This window comes from Drosophila mojavensis, unplaced genomic scaffold (assembly GCF_018153725.1).
Source record: "Drosophila mojavensis isolate 15081-1352.22 unplaced genomic scaffold, ASM1815372v1 contig_136, whole genome shotgun sequence".
Lineage (NCBI taxonomy): Eukaryota > Metazoa > Arthropoda > Insecta > Diptera > Drosophilidae > Drosophila > Drosophila mojavensis.
In genome coordinates, this window is record NW_025318667.1 from 25,592,578 (window position 1) to 25,617,605 (window position 25,028).

Consider the following 25,028-nt stretch of genomic DNA (forward strand, 5'->3'; position numbering starts at 1 on the left):
TTGCTTAATGCGGTTAAAGCACGTTTGATGCATTTACCGTATTGTAGATGACCTTAAGGGCGGTATGTAGGACTCGATTGTCATGCTGGAATATGTACATGTGTACATATATGTATATGTATGTATGTACGTACATATGTACATACATACATATGTATGTGTTAAAAAGGGTATGAGAATCTTCTTTCCTTTGCTCTGTTTAATTTTGTTTGTTTTCAGGCAGTTTGCTTCGGATTGGCCTTGTAGGATTCCTACTGATTGGATGAGTGATCCATACCAGGCCCGTGTAACGGGATGTTATGCTAATTAGATATTATTTCTAGTTTCCAATATGGTAATTGGAAGTACTTTCTTATACCATCATCCTGCATCGTCCTGCTGCAAGAATTATGATTGAGCAAACAACTAGCTAACTCTGTAACTTCATCCGATATATGATATATCTTGGCATAGATCTGCACACCTTAATACATAGTATGTAAATCTGGTAGTTGTAAGACTTTCCCACTAATCAATGGCAAGATTGGCTCATCCTTAAGAGTTGTTTGAAGCAATCAACTATAAAAATAGTTGATCTTCGCTTTCAAATGCAACTGCTTATATTTAAACCTTTACGATTTCCGCCCAACCATTTGCTTAACAATGATATATGATATTTGATATTTCACGCCCGCTTGCCTTGACATTAGGAAAGTCTCTAAGTCCACTAAAGCCATGCACACAAAAATGCATACATATACAAACTATACATACATATATACACATATGCACACCTGCAGACATGCCCAAGTTTTTAAAATCGGAAAATGGAGAAGGAAAACAAAAACGAAAACGAAAGTAAGCCCTGACCGCACTCTGACATGGGCAGCGATTTGAGGCAAAACAAATGCAGTAAAACTCGATGGAAGGGAAAAGCTGTTAACAAACAAAAATTAAAACACTCAAAGAAAAGAAAAGAAAATAAAGCGAACGTGCAAAAATTGGCAATGGGAATAATTGGAATACAGTGCCACCACGCGACGTTATCTGTGCAGCGTAGTTCTGGCCGAAAGACGAAGCGAAGAAGGCTGTGAGACGGCTGGCAGAGATAGTAGTAGTTCGACTACTTCGTACTAACCAAATAGGCGCTCACCTTATACATGCGTAAATGGGCATGATAAATACTTAAATATATGTACATATGTGTATGCACCAAACTTCGAGCATACATACATGCAGACATACATACATACGGACGTCTGTATGTGAGTACATGTATCAAAAAAATCCAAATCGATTGCCTGCCTAGTTAGGCGGTTCTGATAAGATAGAAGACTCCTCGAGCCCAGCACACGTACACTGAGAGAGAGTGAGAGTGAGAGAGAGGGAGAGAACAAGAGAGAGACACACTTACAGAGGCATTCCAGAAAAAGCGATACATAACTGGAGTGAAACATCGAGAGGTGCGCCAAGTGCCAAGTACTAGTCGTGGTTATACAATTACCAGCAGCAGGCGAGCAGCAAGCAAGGAGCAGGAGTCATGAGCAGCATCGGCCAAGTCAACGCTACCATTGCCAGTGCCAATGGGCACGGGGACAGCGACAGCAACAGCAACAGCAGAGAAACACCAATGGGCCAAACTGACAACGACCAGCTGCAAATCTTGGGCCAGCTGCGCAGCATTGAGCAGATCAACGAGCAGCGCCGCATCTTCCTGAAGAGCACTATCAACGAGATACAGGAGGAGAACGGCAGCGAGCCAGCTGAGGAGGTGCCCGAGCTGCGACGCCAAGTGACGCCGCCCAATAGTCTGGCGCTGAGCGTTAAATATGCCACGCTGCCAAGTCCAACGCTGGCCACATCGACGATGGTGCGCTCGCCGCTGTCGCCGCCGCCGAAGCCGCCGATGCTAAGTCGCACGCGCAGCACAGGCTCGGGGGATGCGCGATCGCCGCTGGGCAATGGCGAGGCGGTTGTGTTGCGGCATAGTGTCACAAAAGCCGCCCTGACGCCAGCAGCAACAACAGAAATACCAGCAGAAGCAGCACCAACAGCAGCAGTAGCAACACCTGTGGCAGCAGAAACACTAGAAGCAGCAACTCCTGCAACAGCAGCAGCAGCAACTCCGGAAACAGCAGCAGCAGCAACTCCTGCAACAGCTGCACCAGCACCAGCAATAGATTCAACTCCAGCAACAACAACAACAAGAAAGTCATCCGTTGAGCAACCAGCGCTACCAACTACGATCTCAAGCAAGCACTATGAGAGCCTCATCGAAGAGCTGCGCTGTCCCGGCTGCGCGAGTCCGATGAAGGCGCCCGTGATGCTCTGCAAGAGCGGGCACAGCGTGTGTGAGCAGTGCACCCGCATTCGTCTGATGTGTCCGCTGTGCAAGGTATGTATATCCATCCACCAGCCACACAGACATGGATACCATATACATGGATATCATGCTTCAGATACTGACAAGTATATGTATGTATGTATGTATGTATGCATAGAGCGAGCTCCCTTCATTCGGGGTTGACGTCAGCGTTAGGTAAGCGATATCAAAGCACTTCACAGCGCCCATCGTGGCGTTGCCTGCTTATCGCTCATCTGCTTGTATGACGTTTCGCTGCCCATTGATACAGTGGAACCTCATGTCCAAGGCTCGAATTGCAATCAACTACATGGAACAGATAACAGAATTTTTAGATTATTTTCTTATATGTATAGAGACCAAATTGATCGTGAATCATTTTGCGCAACTTAAACTTGATTGATTGATTGATATGTGATCAATAAGAAAGACCAATTGAAAAGCTCAAATTCACTAAAAAGCTCTTAAAGATTTTAGTTCTGTGAGGCATGCCAGAGTGATCGAGTCAGGAGTGCCCGACTTGGAGATACCCTGAGCTTTGCAAAGAACTGTCATTCCAAGCAATCTAATTTATCTTGCGAAGTGACTGCAGCATGGGTTTTACTATGGGAAATTTAAATGTATTTTCTTATAGATGAATTTTAGAGCGTATCCAGATGTGTGTCCTTGCCATAGCACAGGTGCGGCTTTAAATGTAGGAGAAGGGCAGATGGTATACTACTGGATATATCTACATATATACGAACCTCCAGCTTCTGTATAATATATAAAATTGACAACTAAGTCAATATACAGTTATATCATATAGGTACTGCCAGGCCTTCTGATTGTCAAATGCATTTCTCCCAAAACTATTATTCCTTGAATACCTTGGAATATACCCAATGTCATGATGATGATATTATTTACGGTTCACGTTTATAGCCGGCCAAGAGTTATATATATAGATAAGAAAACATTGAACGTCATATCAATTTGTCAAGAACTCAAGAGTAATGCCTACACAGATGTTTCTAAATACGATTTTTTACAATGAATTGCCAGGTTAAATGATATATCATTCTGAGTACCATATGTTGTCAGACTTGAAGTATATTCAAGGTTTATTTTGGCTTCAGGTGGAGAAAAAACAATATTTACACCGTACCAATAATGTCTACGTAGAGAGTTAACTTTTTTCTTTGAGACCGAATAGAAAATATATAAATGTATTTATATTAAGTTACAGACTCTGTATTTGATATAGATATTTCTTAATGTAGAAAGAAATACTATTGAATTATTATTTTTGTACAACTGCTTTCATTTCCGTGTTATCAATTATATTCGGTATCTTTGAACAAAACTTGAAGAGCATGATATATGATATAGGGACCCGCAATATCTGATAACAGACTACAAAACATTTTAGTTTTAACATATTGAACTCAGTTCATCTTCAGCGCATATATTTAATTCAAAGTCGTAATAACGCTCTGCAAATATCATCAAGAATTTACATCTATAACCCTTTAATAACTTCTATATTGAGTGGGCTGTACGAGTAATGAGTCAAATGTTTGAGTATGCCCATCTGTGTGCTCTTAGAGCACCTAGGCACTATTCCCCTGCCTCCTATTCAATCTCCATTTGCTTTCTATTTTATCCCATGTACATCTCCATGTAAATCTCAGTAGCTTTCTCTCTCTCAGTCACTCACGCTATTACTCTTTCTTTCCCCTCTCTCTCTCTCTCTCTCTCTCTCTCTCTCTGTCTTACTCTGTCCCCTCTCTCTCTCTGTCTACCACCCACTCTCTCTCACTCAGTCTCCTTCTCACTCTGTTTCTATATCTCTCTATATCCCTCTCTCACTCTATTTAATGTTTGTAATGTACACATATATGCACATGTATGTACATACATACATATGTGGGTATGTACATATGTATGCATTAACTTGTATTAATACTTGCATATGCATGAATGTTTATGTATCCAAGTATGTATGTGTGTATATATGCCTGTATCTCTCTGTACATACATAGATGTACCTATGTATATGTATTTATGTACATACATACATATATAGGATGTCCTTTAGCATAGATATGTATGTATATAGATTGCTATCCAGATAAGTTTGCTGATATCGAAATATTTGAACTTGATCATTTTCCAGGAGGGATTCACCACATTGCGCTCGCTGACAATTGAGGCGCTGTGCGCCAAGGCGCACTTCGGGTGCAGTTTCGCGGCGGGTGGGTGCGTGGTCAGGATGCCGGTGGCGCTGCTGCCGTGGCACGAGCAGCAGTGCATCTATAAGCCGATGAAGTGCTTCATGGGGCGCGTGTGGGGCGACTGCAAGTGGCACGGTAGGGAGGTGCAGTGGAAGCAGCACCTGGAGGAGCAGCACAAGTCGAAGCTGTTCTGTGCAGCCAGCGCGGATCTGGTGTGGAACATGGCCAAGCAGATCCGGCCACTGACTGGCTACTATGTGTTCCAGGCATTCGACGAGATGTTCAACTTCTACGAGATCTACGACAAGGAGCGCATCCTGTTCACCATGACCTGCACCTCGAATCGGCGCGAGACCAAGTACAACTATGCCTACGAGGTGACCCTGCTGCAGCCGAACAACGAGGCGCTTTCCCTGACCCAGAAGTTTCCCGTTCACAGCGAGTACGACAAGGACATCCTGCTGGAGGGCACCTGCGTCAGCATTGGGCTCAACGAGCTGTCGCGCTTTGTCGACGACGATAAGGTGAGAATGAACTCAATTAAATGAACTGCCACATGGGAGTACCTAATGACCACCTTTGTCACCCAACAGTTGCTCCATTATCGGGTTACTGTTATGGCGGTGAGGTCGCCGCGCCACTCCAAGCCCATGCGACAGAGTCTGCCCCAGCCGCTGAACTATCAGCAGCCGAAGATTGCCGGCGTCAACGGCAAGAGCGTGCCGCCCTGCATGATCATCACGCGCACCTACAAGGAGGCCATCGGCGAGGTGGCCGATACGGCAGTTGCGCCAGTTACGCCGGATGGCGAGACATCCGAGAGCGGCACCAGTCTGGAGCTGGAGCGCAAGTGGGGCACGCCGCAGCTGCACTTTAATCGCAAGTATCTGAACACGTGCAGCGACGTGTCCAACGACGCCAATGCCAAGGAGGATGTACTGCGTCCATTGCACGAGCCGCACGCCAGCCTCCAGGCGGTCAACGACGACAAGCTCTCCATGTGCAGCAACAGCACCAGCTACACCAAAAAGATCTCCAGCTCGCTGCGCCGCAGCATTCGCTCACTGAAGTGCGACCTGGTGGAGATGCGCCCCTTCGCCAAGAAGAAGTCGACGGCAACAACAGCAAAGGCAACAGCATCAGCAACAAAAACAACATAGGTGATGACTGCAATCAATCAGTAAAGTTCTCGGAGCACTTGCCGGAAATATATTTATATGACTCGCTATAAAAATGTAAATAGTTTTTGTTTTGTATTATTATTATTATTATTATTCAACAACAAATGAGAGTCGAGAGTTATTGTTGAAAATCTGATAGATGAATTGGATATTGTTTGAATTAAACTCATAAATAAAAGACGAAATACTCCGAGTAAGACAAGCAAACAAGACATGGAAAGGCTTCCAGTTAACATAAATCAATATACATAATGAAATATATTCGATTTCAAGTCAATAAAGTTTTCGCTTGAACTAATTAAATGTATTTCTCTGTCGCTAGAAATGTTCTTAAAAACTACTTTCTTTTTTTTTTAATATAAATATATGCCTCAATTTGAGCATTATCATGTGTGTTATTCCTTCTCGAGTTTCCCCCGGTGTAAACGTTTCTCGTTTGGATTTGGTTTCTTATCGTACGCTTAACGAAATTAAACTATGCATTCAATGTACAATCAGTTAGGCTGGCCATCGGGAGCAGGCGGCTGCCGTGCTACAGCAGGCCCTGCATCTCGTTCATGAACTGCAGGTAGGCGTCGTCCTTGGTGGGCGGCTTGTGGGTCTCGGGCGGGGCGTGGACACCGCGATCACTGACTTCGTGGACGCCGGATTGCTGCTTGCCCCGCGCGGCCCGTCGCTGATCGTCGCGCTTCACGCGCAACGTGGACGGCACAAATCGTGTGACATCGGCGCTCAGATTCCTACAAAGCACACAATGAGACCTTGAGGAGGGAGAAGATTCATAAGGTTATCGGGAGAACATACCTGATTTGGGGCTTTGCCGTGATGATGGTGACGCCTTTGCCAGGCTCTTTGCTTGGCGGCGCATTGGCGTTGCCATGCTTCGGATGGTGGCCACTCATGCGCGGTGGCAGGCCTGGCGGAGGACCCGGCGGCATGCGTATGCCCATGCGCGGCATCGGGCCAAGAGCGTGCGGCGGTCGTGTGCCTGGCGGGGGCCCCGGTGGCATGCGCAGACCAAAGCCGGGCAGACCCGGCCCAGGTGGCCGCATAGGGGGCGGTCGGAACATGATGCCCGGCGGCGGCGCGATGTTGCGCAAATGCGGCAATTGCGGCAGCTGTGGCAGCGCCGGCGCACTGGGCGGCAGTGGGATGGCAGGCAATGAAGGCGCCGTTGGCGGTGCTGGCACTGTCGTCGCAGCAGCTGCCACTGGCTTAACTGTCTCTTTTGCGGGCTGCTTGGCATCGGCATCAGAGCCGACATCCTCATTCGCTTCTTCGTCGTCATCGTCGTCTTCGCTGCTCGAGCTGCTGCTGCTGCTGTGACTGCTAGCTAAACGGCGCCGGGCTGGCGGAGATTTACTCTCTGAAGCGCTGTCCCGCTTGTCGTCTTTGTTTGCTGTTTCCCTTTCGTGTTCCTCGTCGCTCTGCAGCTTGCGATGCTTCCTCTTGTGCACATGCTCCATTTCCTTCATGAAGTCGTCGATGTTCTGCATTCGCTGCTGCAGCTTGGGGCTGGTGGCCGCTTCTTCTGCATCACCCTCGTAGTCGGTGTTACCTTCTGCATCCGAGTCGAGCTCCGGCATGGCAAACAAATCTGGCGGCGGCCCTGCCGGTACACCCAGCCATTCTTTCTCGTCGTCATCTTTGGATTTATCCGAGTGCAAATCGGCCGCAGCTTCGCTGTTCTTAGCCACACCCGGCGGTGCACCAGGGGCAAAAGGCGGTAGGGCTAACGTCATAGGGGGCGGTGGCATACGAATGCCACCTGAACCACCTGGAAAGATGATGTTATTATTGCTCCCTGTGCTCGCACCGGTTCCACTGGCATTGGCTGCTGTCACTGGCGCTGGCAGTGGAATTTCATCGACTTGTACGCTTTGAGCATGCTTAACGCTTTCGTAATATTGTTGCTTTTTCAGTCGTTTCTTCTCGTAGTCTACCTCCTTGCGCTTCAGTTCCGCCCAGTGTTCTGGCTCATCGTTATGCTATGTAGAGTTTCTTAATATATGGGGATATACGAATATTTATTGATGTACTTACATAGAGTCGCATAACGCGATCGAAGGTCTCCTTTAGCTTCTTTCGCTTATCGCGCAGAACCTTTTCATTAAGAGGCGACGGCTGCAGCACATTGTACTCTACATGAGGATATGGAACATATAGAATTTAGTAAGTAGGTTGCTAATGAATGAAATGTAATTCCACTTACCCATCTCGTCGATCTTCTCCATCTCTTCAAGTATCTGTGATGGATCCTTGTTCTTAAGCACCGCAGCTCGAACCATTTGGCGCTGTCGCTTATTCTTCTTGAGCTCCTTTTTCCGCGCCTCCTTGCCTATGTGGGCACGAGGATTAGCATATGTATGTGTGTACTGTAGGTAAGTGGTACTTACGGGCTTGGTCTGTGGGATTCATATATTTGCCACTTTTAGTGGTATTTATGGAGCGTCGCCCCATCTTAATGTATTGTTAAATAACTTTATTAATAGAATTTTACCATAGACCGTCTATTTTCCGGCGTTTTGACCAAGAAATTTTTAGAGCTGGTAAACATTGATTAGCGAAGCGCAATTTTCGATAACAACCAACTATAATGAGTACACGCAATAGTCACGAGCGAACCGCAACGGTCTGGCAGCGCTACCGTAACTTCTGTTAAATGATGCCGGCATATTCGACAAGAGACAACGGAAAATGAAATAAAAATGTCTGACAAGATGTCGAATTACAATAATATATTGGAGGCATTGCAGAGTTTAAGCCTCGATAACGAAACACAGCTTGCCAACACCAAAAATGGCTCGAACACGGTTAGTATTGGTCGAACAAGCCCAATGTGTTGTGTGATGGTTCATAAACAAAACTATTCAAACTACAGCCACCAGTGCCAAACGACACTCACGACGATCTTCCGTGCAGAACGCCCCAAACAGCAGGTGAAATGGACAACAGTGACGACACGGATATGAACTCGGACGTGATTGTTGTTGATTCCTCAAGTGCCTCGTCAGATGTGAGCATATTTTGGTCATCAGATACTAGCACATCATCAAATGAATCAGTATTAGAGGTAGATCAGTGGGAATATTCGGAGACAGAAACCATACCAGAAACCGAAAGTGACAGCAATATCAATGGCACTAGTAAGTTGTAGCATGGCCTAATGTCAAAATCAAAATCAAACTCAAACTTAAAATCGAAATTAATTCTTGCAGAAGAATCTTGCATTATGGATAATATTGTAAGCACGCCCATTAAGCGCAAGCACGACGACTACCTCATCAAGAAGGAGAGTAAATGTAGGTAATAGGGATCTTAACTTGTAAATATGATAATGTGGTTTATTTTCACAGCTGGACCATTGAATGCACCTAATCTGGGCGCAGATGTGAATGCATCGCCCGTGCTGAAACGCAATGTGACGACAACGCGCAGCGGACGAGCTGTCCGCGCAAGGATTGATAACAAGTTTGATTATTCTTCGGAGCCGCAGGATGTGGATTCAGATGATTCCGATGATCCCGACTTTGGCGATAACGAGCTCGAGGATGACGACGACGATGACGAAGAATATGTTCAAGATAATCACAGTGAGCCAACGCGCAAACAGCGACGCATTTCCATGCGCAACAGCTGCTGCAGCAGCGATGCCAGCTCATTGCTTGAATCGGATGTGTTCATCTATTTGGATCTGAGTCGACCAGTTGCCATTGTTACCAGCGAGCCAACGACTGAAGAGACAGTCGAGTTCGATAGTGAGCTGAAGATACGTCTCCAAAAGTTTTTGGGCCTTGTTGCCCGGCAGCGCCGTCTCTACAATCCCATGGCTAACTTTGAGTACGAGGACAACCATATGGATGAGGACGAACCTCCGTCGCTGTTGCACAGTCGCTTATGGACATCCAATGCCAACGTCCAGGCCCAAAGTACGCCCACAGTGCCGGATAAACGCAATCCGGAGCCATCTCGTATAAGAGCCCTCGGCTCTAACTTAACCAATGAAATGAAGATGCTCCTCATGGACGACATGGTGCAGCGCGCCAATGCCAACTATTTTGAGAGCCAAACGCCCGACCATATCAAGGAGCCCATCGACTTGAGCGGCTTACCCAGCGAGGAGCAGCGTGCGCTCACCTGTCAACAGCACAAGAAGATTGCCAGTATGATCGGGCCTCATGCGGCCCTGTACAACTTTGTGGATTCGCTGCGATGTGAGTCAATCAATAGTGAAGCTGATAGATATAACATAAATATAATGGTATAATGATACGATCTTTGCAGCGACCACGCCTTTAAATATGTGTCATCCGCTCGCTGTGAACTATCGAAAGCGGGACTTTGGTGCGTGCAAGGAGCATCTGGCTAAGACCCTATTCCATATACTCAACCACCAAATCTTCCACTGTGGTCTGCGCCCAGAAATTGTGTGGAAGAGTTGCATGAATTCACTCAGCAGCATCGAGCATCGCATCGAATCTGGTGGGCAGCGCAGATCGCGCATTATCCTATGGCAGAATATCAAGCACCCCGGAATGGTGGTGAAGGAGCTGCTCCACGAGATGTGCCATGCGGCTGCCTTTCAGTACCACGGCGAGACGGGGCATGGCGATAACTGTCGCAAATGGTAAATGTCCAATTGGAGATCAGACAATACTTATAAGCATTTATCATTATAAATAATATTCATTAACTGCAGGGCTTATCGCGCCAAATCGATGATGCCCGAGCTGCCGGAAATAGTGGATTGCAATGCCAGCTACAAGTACACCTGTCTTCTGTGCCGTGCCCGCTCCTTCGGGCGCATCAAGTTCGAGGACGAGGCGTCGCGGCTGCGTTGCTTCTACTGCCAGTTCGAGGTTAACGTAGAGTCCTGCACCGACGACGTCTATAACCTGTCCTTCACCGATCAGCTGGTAACGCCCTACAAGGAGTTCGTGCGCGCCAACTATGGCAAGTGCCAGCAGAGCGGCCACAGCGCCAAAATGCGAGCACTCAACGTCCTATATAGGGAGCACCAGCAGCAGCTATCTTCTAATTGAACCCAAAACAAAGAGCTTTAATATTGTTTTCAACATATTTTTATTTTTAATTTTGCACTATTTTTTTTTTTATTGACATAATTTTAAATAAATCCGTTTTCTTCAAGTGTTATTCGTATTTTTAATTTTGATCTGTTTCAGTAGCTGTGTTGTGTTTTTTTATTTAGTTTTCATTTCATATTTAGCTGCCGCAACATATTTCAGTATACAATTTCATTTGATTGGAAAGTTGAAGGCCCGTTATACATTATGAGTTATGATATCACGAGTGATGTGTTATGATATTTGAATAAGTTAGGGTATCATGCCCCTGCTACGCTTGAACGCTGCGCCGGACTTGCGATTGTGGTTGGCGCGCGAGGATTTGTGTGCTTCCTTTTGGCTGCGATTGCGTGTCGTTTCCTGTGTCTGGCCCTGGCCTTTTGGTGCGCCCACTACCTCCGCTTTGGCACGCGGTCCGTACTTGGCCATCTGGCGCTGCTGATAGCGTGCGCGTATCAGCTCTGGATTCTCACAGAATTCGTCACGTTTTGTCGCATTCATGTTATCATCATCGCTAGCCTCAGCATGGTTATCCTCGTCAGCGTCTTGGGCCTCAAAGGCACTGCTAGCAGCTGTCGCTGATGCCTGCTGCAGTTTTTCGCGCAACAAACTCAGCGGCGGTGCCTGGCCATCGTTCAATGCCTCATAGCTGTCGTCGTACTCGTCATCGTACTCGTCGCCACGTTCGAGTGGTGTCTCCTCTACCATGGAGTACTGCTCATAGCGCTGCCTCATTAACCCAATGTCGCGCTTGTCGTCCAACAACTGCTCTGCGTTGCGCGGCCCGCCAGGCAGCCCCTTGCCCTTCTTAATGATGCACTGCGGGTTGTCAGTGGTGAGCACGTCGTACTTGTCACCATCGTGCACATTGTAGTGGCGTACACCAATTTGGCTTTGCAATTTGTCCTGCGGATCGTCTGGTAAGTACACCTCCTGTTTATCCACGTTCGCCAAGTCGGGCGGCAAATTCTCATCCAATATGGCGGCAATCGCCTGCTCGCTGTTCTCGTAACGAGTGAGTACGCGTCGAATGAAGCCCATTCCCAGGTCCGGGAGCACATCTAGCACAGCGGACGCCTCCAAGTCCAGGTCGCGAGCAGCTCCATTTTCAGCAACTGTAGGCGTTGTCACGCGAAGTGGCTCAACCGGTAAGATGAATGCGCCAGCTTCATCATCAGAGTTATGACCATTGGCTAGCAGTGCGTCGGCAAGGGTGCCGAGGGGGCAACTGCTAACCGCCTTCTGGTAGCCGCTTATCAAGAAGTCCAAATTGTAGTTTTTGCTACATAGATTGTACATATATAAACGAGAGTTCGCATCAAGTTTTGAACACACAGCCACTCACAGGTCGGGGCACTTCTTCATGAGCAACTTGAGATAGACCTCCACCGGATATTTACGTTGAAGGTCCACAATGAAGGTCTGCGCCGAGAGGCATTCCTGCAGCAACTCCACCAGCTGCTCGCCATGACCAGCTTGCACCTGTCCATTGGCTATGTAGTGCACAGCGAGCAGGTATTGCTGACGCGCCTCGTTCAGCCAGGGCAAGGACTTGGCATCTGCTTTAATCTGATAGATATTTTTATTTAGCATTGGGATGGTCAGATCGTAGAAATTGGAAATGCTGTGAAGAAACGGAAAACAGGTCAGTATAATATTATCCCCCTTTTTCTCTCACAGTCTGTCTGTTTTTTTTTTCTCTCTTGTATACCTTTGTACAGTTTTAAGCTCTTCGCAGACCACAAACAGAGAAGGGCTATACTGGAGGAGCAAACGTAGCGTATAGGCACAATCTAAGGCAAATACCACAACATCGTCGTAGGGCGAATCGGCATTAGGATCCAGGGGGGGGCCACCGCCGGCACCTTCGCAGCCCTCGTTCTCCACCTGAATCTGCATGCTGAGAAATGCATCCTCAAAGAATGACAAACCTTCCATCATGTCTCTTTTGTATTTCGGCTGAATGCGCACCAGAGTATCAAATATATTTTGCAGCGTTTTCACGTTCTGTTCATCGACATCGCCCAGTGCAATAACCAAATCGCACAGCAACGGCACAGACATCAGATAGTGGTTATACAATAGGTTGCTGTGATGCTCCGGTTTAATCCATTCTGTAGGCGATTCATTCGAAGTAAGTAGACGCATAACCACGCGCACAGCCAGATTGAGCAGATGCTCATAAAACGCCAATGCATTGACCTGTTCATCACTTGACTCATTTTCATGGCTCCGCGGTCGATAGCAGGGATTGCATCCCTGAAGAAATGCTAGAAGACAGGCCTTGGTCGCTTTATTATACACCATATATGACCAGAATCTGTAGATGTAAATTTAATTTAGTATGGATGGGAAAAAACTCGACTGGATGGTAAGAAGCGATTGCATATTGTTACTATATAGCAAAAGGAAAATATATAATGCAATTGTGGGGATCTGCTGCAAAAACTCATAGTTAAGGCATATCTAAAACTATAGAGTTGAGAAATAGATCTACAATAAAGAAACGAAGTGAAAAAAAAAAAACACAATGTATGGATGGAGCTATGTGTGTGTGTCTGCACCTAATGTGCACTTACTCATGATGTTTTAATTGAAGAAGGAACTTGAAGTCTTTCTCGACGTTAATGGCAAGGTAACGCCACTCGTCCAATTCGGCGCCCGACCTGAGCGTATCAAAGGTGCTTAGCAAGCAGAAATAACCACTAAATTTCTTATCAGGCGCCAGCCAATGAGAATCCTGTAGTAAATATTCGAGGATTTATAGCTATTATTAGTTTTGGATATGCTTAATTTAAATACTTACAAGTGCAGGCACTTCTCGTGTGACACCATCGTTGCCAATAATTGTTATCTTTAGTTCGTCTAATGGCAGCTTATTTGGATTAAAGTTATTATTAATGTCGTCCATTTTCTAAACTGTTATCACAGCAATAGTTAAAGCCGAAAGTACACAAATTATAGATAAACAGACCGAGTTATTATTTGATAAGGGCTGTTGAATTAACTATCGTAATACATATGTTCGAGATATTAACAATATCGATACATTACACAAATTGTAAGCCAAGTGTGGCCATAATTGCAAGCGCTTCCAATACGAAAATACCGAAATAGATATAAATAACGATTTTAGGTATTAATTTAAATATATATATTTATTTACGAAATTAATAAAATCTTTAATTTATATAATTTCTCTAATTATAAAAAACTACACAGACACTACTTTAGAACTATTACAATAGTCATAATTTCTATGAAAGTTTTATGAATATAGATTATAAAACATAAAATGTATTGATAAAAAACCTTGTTTTATTTAGCTTATTTATTAATTTTTTGTTTCTTGTATATCCATGTATGTTATTAATGTCAGGTATTAATACCCTCACTAACCACACAACAAAGTGATACCGTATAAGAAAGACATTGTTTACTAACACTGGATTTGTAATAATCGCTATCGGCGCCATTGCGATAACTGCTTAGCTTGCACTTTTTTCAATTTGACATTTGACTTGCTTTGTGGCGTGTACTGGTTTTTCCGTGCAGCTATGAATGCGGCTTCTAATTCTGGGTAAATATATATTAAAAGTGTTAAAAGAGCTTAATCTAAGCAGATCGTACTGAAATTTGTCATTACTTGTTATTCAGCTTGATGAAGCCAATTGGTGGCATGGGTCGAGCAAACTTATATAGAGCTTTTGGAGCATCTATCAGGCTTGACCAGTATAACACACAGCCACTATTAGAAAACGCTACATTGTCAGCGGAAATAAATGAGAACGGAAATCTAAGTGGAAATGAGCAAGTCACAAATTATATTTGCGACGATGTGGAATATACTTATGTGACGCCATCATCTGAAGATGCGGGTCTTGATTTCTTGGCCACATGCCTCAGAACTAAAGATTTTAATACTGTACGCATTGTGGTTGTCTGTGAACTAGAAAATCAGGCAGCAAAGGTATTGAAAGAATTGGGCAAACGCAGCATTGGCTGCCTCTTGGTAAATGTGGCTTCCAAGGCAATTGATTCAGGTATCCTGTTATGGAACGACGGTGTAAGTAGTCCAATGGTTTAAATTATACGCATATGTCACATAACTTCAATGTGCTTCTTCTGATAGCTCCTCAACTCCGTCTTGGTTGTATGCGATGCAATGTTAAAACATTTGTCGAAGATCGGCAATATAAAAGTTAACTTCCTGGTGCACTACACCCAGACATTGCCGCATATTTTTCAAAAACGTTTGCAACTGCTGATTCCCCAGCCTGCTGAAGGGACGAAGGTGCTAGTAATAAAACGTAAAATCGAAAATCTGGTACAGCAAAAAACTGGTGAGCAAAAGAATGAGACCTTAGACGCCCAAAAACAAACAATTCCGACTGCAGGAACTGCACAGAACATACAAAATTCATCAGAAAATATTTCATCAATGTCAATCACTTTAAATACGTCATCCGAGTTAGATGAAATGCTACCAATGGGTCCTATACCAAACAGTGAGATTCAAAAGGTCGATGTGCCGACCGAGTTAGATGAAACACATTCTACAGATCCTAAAATACTACCATTGGCTCCAATACCAAGCAGTGAGATTCAAAAGGTCGATGCGCCGACCGAGTTAGATGAAACACATTCTACAGATCCTAAAATGGTTCCAATACCAAACAGTGAGATTCAAGAGGTCGATGCGCCGGCCGAGTTAGATGAAACACATTCAATTGCAAAGAATAAGATTGAAGAGGTCAATGCGTTGTCTGTTTCAGGTGCCAAAGATAGTGACGGTGTTAATGTAAAAAAAGCCTCAAACAATCAGCAGAGCTCCAAAGCCCAAAACCGTCCTTACTCTTACACCACCTTTGGCATATTTACTTGGAGTCGCACTGAACAGATTTCTTGTTACAGCGCGAATGATGTGCCTGAATTTAGTCCATATATGAAGGAAGCCCTGCGTCGCCAGAATATTGGACAGATGCGAGCAAAGCGCGTACAGCGATTTGCTTGGCGACATGCAGCTTCTGGTGGCTCCATGTGCATAATTGGGAATGAGAGAATTGGTAAAACCTGGAGCTATTTGCCCACGCTGTGTCAGCACATCATACTGAAGACACCGCCGCGTATACTGGATAACACCGATCGCGGCCCCAGCTGCATAATAGTTTGCGTGAATGAGAATGAGGGGGATGAAATCGCTCAGTTGTGTATGGGATTGCTAGGCCCGACGCGCTTGGATTTCGTGCAAGTTGTTAAAGCACTCAGCCGTAACTGTATTGAAGAGGTTGCCGAAACTATGAGAAAACCTTGCGGCATCTTGATAGCCACTGTTGACAATCTAGTGAAGTTGTATATGCTCAATGGCAAAACAAAGTCCATCTTCAACCCGGCTGCCTTAAAGTGTGTTGCCTTCGATGGCATCGATAGCATCTGGCGTGGAGGCAGAACTCATTGCCAGAAGATAATATACTGGATCTTAACCGTGCTGCGCTTTGAGAAGGGCCACAGCCAGTTGTTCGTCGTTGGACGTTTGTGGATTGATTCGTTTATGAAGCCACTGATGAGGGAATTGCCCGATATTCTGCTCGTGTTCGAGGACGCATTGGAAGCGGCTATGTTTGCTGGAATCAACTTTGACTTTATCGTATCAAAAAATTATAATGGTGAGATACAGAAAATTCTCGCCGAAAAGCAGATGATGAAGAAGCGCGTAGTGCTGGCCTGCAGCGGAAATATAGATGTATCTGCACTGAGCAAGCTACTTAACACCAAGAGCATCGACAACTTGGTTATTGAGCAATTCGATCAGAAAACAAACCAGCTCTATAAGGATTGGTGCAAGAGTCATATGAGCCGTGTGCTAGTTGTCGCTGAGGATGCGATTGATAAATTGCGTGGCGGACGTATTGACTTTTTGGTTCACTACGGCTACAGTAACTGGCCATTCTTTAAGGCTCAGTTCAGCATATTCTATAACAACTATCTATGTGGTATAGAAAAATTCCACGGCATATCGGTTGTAGTCATGCGTCCCAGCGAATTTGAACAAGCTTGGTTATTTTGCGATTTTATGCTCAAGCATAGTCGCCATCCACCCGAAAGTTTTCTGACGATACTAAACGAATGCCGAATATATTCCGATACCTCTGAGTCGCGTTCAGACTTTCCGCTGTGCCGCATGCTCAAGTCCTATGGAAATTGTATACGCCACTTGTGCTTCTTTCGGCACTTTCTGTGGGACCACGAAACGAAGCCGTTGGACGATGCTCCTACCAAGGGCACAATCAAATTCTACGTCATTTCAGTAAGTGAACAATAGGTCATTTTCTACATATGTGTATACTTATAATTCAAATACTTGTTATCCAACCAACAGAGCGTGAATCCGGCCCAGACCGCTGTGAGGCTAATTGAGAAAGCTACCGCCAGATACTACATGAACACTCCCTTGTCATATTTTGGCGATAAGCTTCGATTGCACTATGAATCCATGTTGAGCCATCCGAGGTGCACAAAGCCCCTGATTAACGATGTATACGTGCTGAAGATTCACAATCTCTACCAACGCGTGGGCATAACTCGAATCGAATCTGCAGATCGCATCGAGGTCAAGCAGCTGGATTCTGGCGTTGAATTTTATATAGTTAAGCAAAATGAACTGCTGATCTGCTATGAAAAGTTTAAGGACGAGCCCTGTGAAGCGTACGACCTACGCATCACTGGTCTAGCTCCCTTTAACATGGAGCGCATTTGGCCAGACGACGCCAAGAAGTTGGTGCGTCATAAATTTTTCAATCTTCCGGCCAAGCCTAATTGCGTCTTTACAGCCGATATTAATTTTGGCTTTCTTGATCTATTTTTCGTGGAAAACATCTACGACTCGAGCGGCAATGACCTGAACAGTTTTGTACTTAAGCACATCCCAATGTACACGGACAGCGGAGTGCATATGCGTATACAGAAATGTATTTCTGAAGCCCAACCGTCCATATAAGGGGGTATAAACAGCTAAGCCTGAGACCCCTTTTTCTAATACCATTAATACTCATTCTTATTAATATCCACACTCATTTCAATACACACAAATGTATGTGTGCATGTATATCCAAAGGAATTGGATTTTTTTTGTATTACAGATCGTATTACATTTTTTAATTCTTTCAAAGAAAACCACAATCAAAACAACACATTCAAAGTCATTCAATTTTTCTTACAGATCATATTACATTTTTTGTATGACATAAGCAGTTTGTAATCAAAAAATTATATGCAAATAAAGCAATTATGAAGTTTCTCCTAGAAAGCTACCAAAGCGTAGCTTTAAGCTGTCTTTTAATATACATTTCTATGTATGAATGTATATATTTAGCGTAAAATTGTAAAATAAAAATTTGTCCACAATAGGCAGCCATGTTTGCAACGCATATGTATGTATGCATACATAGTTGCATATGTGTATATATGTACATATATGTGACGGTTGCATTTGAAAAAGGTGTACATATAAAATAGCCGTTATAGTGTCCCAAATAATTACCTCATAATTTCCCACGACTATCATTAGTGTAATCGATATTTATTGTATATCGAATAAGGGGCTGACCATTCTATTTAAATGCATGCATGCAAATATGTACGAAAAGAACCGTTGTAACTTCATATCTGTATTAGTTTAGTGCTTCATGGAAAAATTAAGTTGATTATAATTGAGATTGCAATTTTAATTGAATTACCCCATTAATAAAATGCGTTTTTCTGATGAGGTTAGATATTACACATAATTTGCAAATGTTTTGTTTATATTTTGAATCTACGTACATGTATCCTTGTAGGTTAAGTGCCATATTTGCAAACGAATCTTTTGCTGCGGCAAGTGCCGCCAAAAGCATCAATTCGAAGCACACGCCATTGCCGTAACCCAGCCTATAGAGCAGCATTCAAAGATGGTTGGCCTTGGCAATGACATTGAGGTAAAGACCTCAACCATTTATGTCTTCTGTCCGATATGTGAGCAAAAGCCGCTCACGCTGCGCAAAGAGATGTATGCCGAGCTGCTGGCCCACATCGAGAGTGTGCACCTGCCGCTGCGCTGTCGCAAGTGCTTGCGCCATTATACCAAGATCGATGACCTGAAAGAGTTTAGCAAATGTGTTGACTTGGGTCAGAATTGCAGCGCAGCCAGCACGGCGCAGAATGCGACCTACGACACGGAGGCCTCGAAGGTAACGGTGAAAAAGGCAACTGTGGCCGCCAATACTATATCAACACAGACTTCGCCCCACATAGCTAAAGAGATGGACGAAACGCATCAGCATTTGAATTTAACGCCCATATCGCTATTTAATCTACGCTGGAAGGCCAAAGGTCGTCTGACTCAGGAGGAATTCATAAGCGATAGCGTCTCATCCATACGCAATCTGTCGTCAGAAAGTGTAAACTTGTCCGGGCAGCAGCGTCGCAGCATTGGACAAGTGTGTGCGCAGCCAGATAGTGTGCACTGCAATGATAAGAGCAAGGGCAAGGTCATACGCTCCACATCAACGCCGCTGCAGGTCTACACGATGTTCGCCAAGCCCAAAGAGCCGCTAACATTTAACGCATCCAGTGTTGGGGGCGGTCAGGTGTCGAGCATCTATCACAGCGGATATGCTATGGATGAGCCTAATGCGGCGCCAGACAGCAGCCACTTGGTGCCGCCGCAGCATCAGCGCACCTGGAAGGTTGGTGGCCGTGGCAAGATGAGCGCCGTGACGCCCTTGCGTCAGGTTATGTCCAAGAGCATACAGAAGGCCTTCGTGGAGCATGGCGCCGTGGGCATGCTCCCTGGCCAGAGCGAGCAGAGGCGCATGCGCCTCGATTTGAACGAGGTCAACAGGTCACCCAATGCCGCCCTGCCACTGGACTTGCGCCTGTCCCCAGTAGTTCGACGCACGCAGAGCGACGACTCCAGCGGCAATAGGAATAGCAATAGCAACAGCAACAGCAATAGCAGCAGTACTGGCAGCGACAACAACCATGGCCAGGAGTTGAAGAGTCCTGAATCCTATCAGATACTGCTCTCCGCTCAGAAGCTAACAAGGGAGTCGATTATCATAACCCGCACCCAGCATGCCGGGAACAGCGTTTCGCTGATTGCCGCCGCTGCCGGCACCAGCACCACGAGCACAGTTTACAATTCCTGTGAGAGTGTGGAGATAATCACTTCCTCCTCATCAACTGCCGAGCTGAGCACCAACTTACGGCCAGCCCAGGTCGACTGCCCCGTGGTGGTGCCGCCGATAACACCCATCACAAGTGTGCCCGGCGCCATCATCAACAAGAAGCTCATCAAGTTTGAGACGCCTCTGAAACCAAATATGCAAACAACTCAAATGGCTAACTCGACGCCAGATGAAAAGGAAATCTTTTATACACCCAATCCGAGCAACAGCCCATTGGCGGCCATTGCTGGCAGCCCGAGTGCTGGGCCCAGCAACAGTGAGCGACGTAGGCAGCAGATTGTGCCGCGCCAGCTAAGCGGTCAATTCATGGCAGAGACAAAACGGGCTGAGAGATCACGACCTCAAGGACCACGAGCACGTCCGCCACTGCGTGTGTGCCATCATCAAAAGTCCTTCAGCTGCGTCCAGGATATCGGGAGTGACGATGAGGACGAGGTCTTCTTGCCAAACAGCGCATCAACACAGAACGACAAGAAGCGTCAAGGACGTCTCTGGTCTTTGGTCTCATCTGTTATGCGCCTGCCACAGACCCTGCGAACGGATCCCAATAGCAACGCTGGCGATAAGGAAAACATCCCGTCTACTTCTAATTCTGGTTCCCTGATTAGACGCTGTGCCTCCATTGCTGGCTCATTGGTGCGCACAATTCACTCCCATGACGACGCCGACTTGCAAAGCTTGAAACGCAAACGAACCCAAACCCTGGACAACGCAAGCTGTACTCAAATGTCGCCGTCCAATTCCTCGAAACGTTTGCGTATACAGCCAAGGAAACCAATCGAACGCATGCGCAATAATTAGTTAATAAGTTACTTCGTTTTAAATGTTCTGTCCTCGTATGTTGATCTTGTCGCCTTTTCATAGCATTTATTTTGTACGATGATGCGGAATGAGTTCCTAAGAATATTAAGCAAACAGAGCAAATAATTCAAATCAATTGAAAATTATGCCGCAAAGCTTCTCAATATTGTAAATGGCGTAGGTGAAAATTCATTTAATAAATCAATTCCAATTGTGAGCCTCGCATTGCAGCTCAAGCGCAGTCGCATTGTATCAAATGTGCAGTTGGTTGAGCAGTTGCTGATCCACCACTGTTAAAAGACACTTAATCGTGCTTGCTGGTTTAACATAAGCATATCATGTTACAGATGAATGTTAAATTCCAATGTTCAGCAACTGATATCGAAAATTTTCATGTTCAATTAAATACTAGAAAATAGTTTACTTTCATTTCGAGTTTACAGTGTATCAGTATTTTTTGATTATTCTCAAACGGTCACACTAAACAGAAAACTGTGTATAATAGTGTGTGTGCGTGCGTTCATATTTTCTTCGCAGCAGTTTTCATCATTATTAATCTGCAAATATCAATTAGAGATTAAAAAACTAATATCCAAAAACATCTGATGTCGTTATCAAGTCTTCTGCCCACACCGACTAACGCGGTATGGGATCGCGAGGACGAGCGTCGTTTGACAGCCAAAGGTGCTCCAATGATTGGTGCCCTGGTGTCCGCCAAAATAGCAGCGCCACCTTACGGTCAGCGCAAGGACTGGATACCACGCACAGAGGCTGACTTTGGGGATGGCGGTGCATTTCCCGAAATACACGTAGCACAATATCCACTGGGTAAGTTTGCAACGATAAACAACAATAGAAGTTGTATGAACATGTTCTGTCGTTCAGGTCTTGGAGCGCCTGCCAATGTGGGCAAGAAACCAGATGCTCTTGCCGTGCGCCTTGATGATAAAGGCAAAGTTAAATATGATGCCATTGCCCGCCAGGGTCACGGAAAAGACAAAATCGTGTACTCGTCGATATCTCAACTGCTGCCCGCTGAGGTTTTAGCCGAGGACGCTGAGGAGTTACAGCGTCCCGACGAGGAAACCGTTGCCGAAACAACCGAAGAAACACGACTAGCTCTAGAGAAACTGACCAACCAGAAGATTACCTCAGCGCTTCCTGTGCGCCATGCCCAAAAGGCAGCACCTGCGCAGTACATTCGGTATACGCCATCGCAGCAGGGCGATGCTTTCAACTCTGGCGCCAAACAGCGCGTTATTCGTATGGTGGAGGCGCAGCAAGATCCCATGGAGCCTCCCAAGTTTCGCATTAACAAGAAGATACCACGCGGACCCCCATCACCACCAGCACCCGTTCTGCACTCGCCCTCGCGCAAGGTGACCGTCAAGGAGCAAAAGGAATGGAAAATACCGCCCTGCATATCAAATTGGAAGAACGCCAAAGGTTTGATTTAACATACATTTCATGCACATTCAATTAATTGATATGATTCGTTTTATTCACTAGGTTATACCATACCATTGGATAAGCGCTTGGCCGCTGATGGTCGTGGCCTGCAGCAAGTGCACATTAACGAAAAGTTCGCCAAAATGGCGGAAGCTCTTTACATAGCCGACAGAAAGGCGCGTGAGGCCGTCGAAGCTCGCGCCCAGCTGGAGAAGAAGTTGGCGCAGAAAGAGAAGGAGAAGAAGGAGGACATGCTGCGTATGATGGCGCAACGTGCACGCGAGGAACGTGCTGGCTTACGCAATCCCGAACCAGATGCACCGGGTGGTAGTGCCGATGCGCGTGAACGTAACGATTTGCGTGCCGAACGACAAAGGGAACGACAACGTGACCGCAATTTGCAACGAGCTGCACCAGAGAAACGTACAAAGCTGCAGCGCGAACGGGAGCGTGACATATCGGAGCAGATTGCTTTAGGCCTACCAGCAAAGAGCGCCGGCAATGGTGAAACACTGTTTGACCAGCGACTCTTCAATACCACAAAGGGCATGGACTCGGGCTACGGTGACGACGAGGCCTACAATGTCTATGACAAGCCATGGCGCGATTCCAACACAATGGGCGCTCACATCTATCGGCCTAGCAAGCAGGCAGACAGCGACAACTATGGCGGAGACTTGGATACCATTGTCAATACGAAACGCTTTGTCCCCGACAAACAGTTTTCTGGAGCTGGTTCGCGTGATACTGCTGGCGCCCAGCGTAACGGCCCAGTTGAGTTTGAGAAGGAGGAGGATCCTTTCGGTCTCGACAAGTTCTTGAACATGGCCAAAAAGGCGCCCAAGCGTGCCGACGAAAAGAACGAACGTGGCAGCCACTCAGATCGCAAACGTAGCCGACGTGATTAAGACTAGACTTGACTTCATAAAAATAATAATAACCTTTTGATTAATCCTGAAAGTATGGCATAAATGCAAACATACATTCACATAATATACATATATATATATATATATGTATACATATTTTTACAGTCATATTATAAACGAAATAATCCTAAGAATTGGCATGCATTGTATCAATTATCCAGGGCACATAGAACTCAACTCTTGTGAAGATCTGGGGTATTCGTCTAGGTGAACAGTATTGCTGGCCAAGTGAAATGATGCCAATGGCATAGTACGTGGGAATGGCAAAGCTTGTATTTCACAGCATTAACGCACCACCGGAGTCGCCTTTGCAGCTACCTTGAGGTGTTTGGCCACCGGCGCACATTTGGCCAGGGTCGATCTGCTGACGCACTCGTAGGCATTCGGAGATGGAGATGACTTCTAATATGCCCTTCATCTTGATTGTACTGCCTTTGAAGTTTCTTTTGTCAGTTTTTCCCCAACCAACGATTTCCATGGCATGTCCAGAATAGGCATTCTCATACTTCTCTTTTGCTGGCGGCAGGCATATGGGTATCACAAAGTCTGTATAGTTCACGGAATGGCTAGGAAGCAGTAATGCAATGTCGTTGAAATGGCCGAAGGTGCTGCGATATTGCTCATGTGGCTTAATGAGGTCAACATTGATGTCTATGTGCGATGGAGCACAGACCCTGTTACCATTCTTATACTCTTGGCAGTCACTCACCCAGACGCGCTCGAATTTTATACTGACGGATCACACAATGAGCCGCCGTCAATATCCATCGATTATTGATGAGAGATCTACCGCACATCGGGCTGCAAACTGGAGTTGTTAGCAACAAGTTCAGTTCAAGCCAAGTGGACAAGTTACCATCGTTCGAATAAAACAGCAAAGCCGTCCAGCCAAATTCTGAATGTCCGCCCGTTCGCCTTGGAAAATGCGATTCATTAAAGGGGTAATGCCACAAACACCCGGAGGGGGCAGCAGGAGTTTTCAACAGGCAATTGAGTCGAGAAAATTTCTATTAGTGTGCGACGTGGACAGCATACCAGATCTGATCGTTTAATACTTGAGCACCCGAAACTGTTGGAGTGATTTAGCTCAACGTCACTTTCCCAGCACATGGAACGTTGCTTGCAATATCCAATCTTCCCATCCACTCTACGACGGCCGTGATGCATTGTGGGAACTGTGAACGAGAACGCTGAATTTATGACGAATAAATATTTTAAGTTTCAGCTCTCTAATAATCTAGTTCGACATGCAATTTTCCTGTTACCACAGCGTTAGTAGACATTTCAATTTTGATACCATTAGATAAGAAAATAAATTTGCAGATCTCTGGATGTGAAGTATAAGCACTTCGTGAAGTTCTTAATTTTAAAATCAGACTTGAATCAAATCTTACCATGGCCAGTATAAATACTAGTATATAGAAAACTTAGTATGAAAAAAACTCGAGTAATCCGATTGAACATCTTACGTATTGTCTACATGCACAAAAAAGCATCTCACATAGTCTTATCTGCTTCGAAATGTGCAGGGTCAATGCCGCCGATCATATTAGCAATTTTGAATCAGTTCCATGGACTCTAATTGCTGTTGCCATATTTTATTTTAAAGATTACATAGTCTAGAAGCTATTTCAGCGATATCTAAAACTAAGATTAACAAAGTATGATGTGTTCTGGGCAAGACAATTTAAATTTCCCGCCAATCAACCCAAATTTCACATTTCAATTAATTATCGAGACAGCGCTGCAATTCTAGGCTAGTGTATTTTGTCGATACGTATAATCGATATTGGTCTTAATAAT

At 45.3% G+C, this 25,028-nt stretch overlaps 7 protein-coding genes and 1 pseudogene across 8 annotated transcripts; 5 read left to right on the forward strand and 3 right to left on the reverse strand.

Annotated features, from left to right (window-relative positions):
* Nucleotides 1-813: 813 nt before the first annotated feature.
* On the forward strand, nucleotides 814-6,036 carry LOC6584702. Its single transcript, XM_044011620.1, has 3 exons — nucleotides 814-2,374; nucleotides 4,500-5,081; nucleotides 5,151-6,036. The coding sequence occupies exons 1-3, from the start codon at nucleotides 1,520-1,522 to the stop codon at nucleotides 5,715-5,717; spliced, it is 2,004 nt and encodes a 667-aa protein (XP_043867555.1). The 5' UTR covers nucleotides 814-1,519; the 3' UTR covers nucleotides 5,718-6,036.
* Nucleotides 5,996-8,318, reverse strand: LOC6584703 (WW domain-binding protein 11). Its single transcript, XM_002010311.4, has 5 exons — nucleotides 8,135-8,318; nucleotides 7,951-8,076; nucleotides 7,782-7,879; nucleotides 6,543-7,726; nucleotides 5,996-6,478 (listed from the first exon to the last, which is right to left on the reverse strand). The coding sequence occupies exons 1-5, from the start codon at nucleotides 8,196-8,198 to the stop codon at nucleotides 6,271-6,273; spliced, it is 1,680 nt and encodes a 559-aa protein (XP_002010347.4). The 5' UTR covers nucleotides 8,199-8,318; the 3' UTR covers nucleotides 5,996-6,270.
* Nucleotides 8,319-8,379: 61 nt separating this feature from the next.
* Nucleotides 8,380-10,892, forward strand: LOC6584705. Its single transcript, XM_002010313.4, has 6 exons — nucleotides 8,380-8,551; nucleotides 8,620-8,884; nucleotides 8,957-9,040; nucleotides 9,095-9,952; nucleotides 10,023-10,365; nucleotides 10,438-10,892. The coding sequence occupies exons 1-6, from the start codon at nucleotides 8,447-8,449 to the stop codon at nucleotides 10,778-10,780; spliced, it is 1,998 nt and encodes a 665-aa protein (XP_002010349.3). The 5' UTR covers nucleotides 8,380-8,446; the 3' UTR covers nucleotides 10,781-10,892.
* Nucleotides 10,804-13,871, reverse strand: LOC6584706 (activating signal cointegrator 1 complex subunit 2). The gene is made up of 5 exons (XM_002010314.4): nucleotides 13,629-13,871; nucleotides 13,402-13,562; nucleotides 12,534-13,142; nucleotides 12,168-12,446; nucleotides 10,804-12,104 (listed from the first exon to the last, which is right to left on the reverse strand). The coding sequence occupies exons 1-5, from the start codon at nucleotides 13,731-13,733 to the stop codon at nucleotides 11,075-11,077; spliced, it is 2,184 nt and encodes a 727-aa protein (XP_002010350.1). The 5' UTR covers nucleotides 13,734-13,871; the 3' UTR covers nucleotides 10,804-11,074.
* A 425-nt stretch (nucleotides 13,872-14,296) lies between these two features.
* On the forward strand, nucleotides 14,297-18,149 carry LOC6584707 (putative ATP-dependent RNA helicase SoYb). 2 transcript variants are annotated; one of them, XM_032732111.2, is made up of 5 exons: nucleotides 14,297-14,402; nucleotides 14,480-14,888; nucleotides 14,955-17,129; nucleotides 17,202-17,600; nucleotides 17,653-17,811. In XM_032732111.2, the coding sequence occupies exons 1-5, from the start codon at nucleotides 14,380-14,382 to the stop codon at nucleotides 17,722-17,724; spliced, it is 3,078 nt and encodes a 1,025-aa protein (XP_032588002.2). In that variant the 5' UTR covers nucleotides 14,297-14,379; the 3' UTR covers nucleotides 17,725-17,811. The 2 variants fall into 2 exon arrangements, with proteins under 2 accessions (XP_032588002.2, XP_032588000.2); XM_032732109.2 differs by having other exon boundaries at nucleotides 17,202-18,149.
* A 315-nt stretch (nucleotides 18,150-18,464) lies between these two features.
* Nucleotides 18,465-21,088, forward strand: LOC6584708 (mitosis initiation protein fs(1)Ya). Its single transcript, XM_002010316.4, has 2 exons — nucleotides 18,465-18,588; nucleotides 18,658-21,088. The coding sequence occupies exons 1-2, from the start codon at nucleotides 18,571-18,573 to the stop codon at nucleotides 20,845-20,847; spliced, it is 2,208 nt and encodes a 735-aa protein (XP_002010352.2). The 5' UTR covers nucleotides 18,465-18,570; the 3' UTR covers nucleotides 20,848-21,088.
* Nucleotides 21,089-21,317: 229 nt separating this feature from the next.
* LOC6584709 (puff-specific protein Bx42) lies at nucleotides 21,318-23,359 on the forward strand. Its single transcript, XM_002010317.4, has 3 exons — nucleotides 21,318-21,675; nucleotides 21,733-22,293; nucleotides 22,357-23,359. The coding sequence occupies exons 1-3, from the start codon at nucleotides 21,453-21,455 to the stop codon at nucleotides 23,202-23,204; spliced, it is 1,632 nt and encodes a 543-aa protein (XP_002010353.1). The 5' UTR covers nucleotides 21,318-21,452; the 3' UTR covers nucleotides 23,205-23,359.
* A 10-nt stretch (nucleotides 23,360-23,369) lies between these two features.
* LOC26527283 lies at nucleotides 23,370-24,755 on the reverse strand (annotated as a pseudogene).
* Nucleotides 24,756-25,028: the final 273 nt, after the last annotated feature.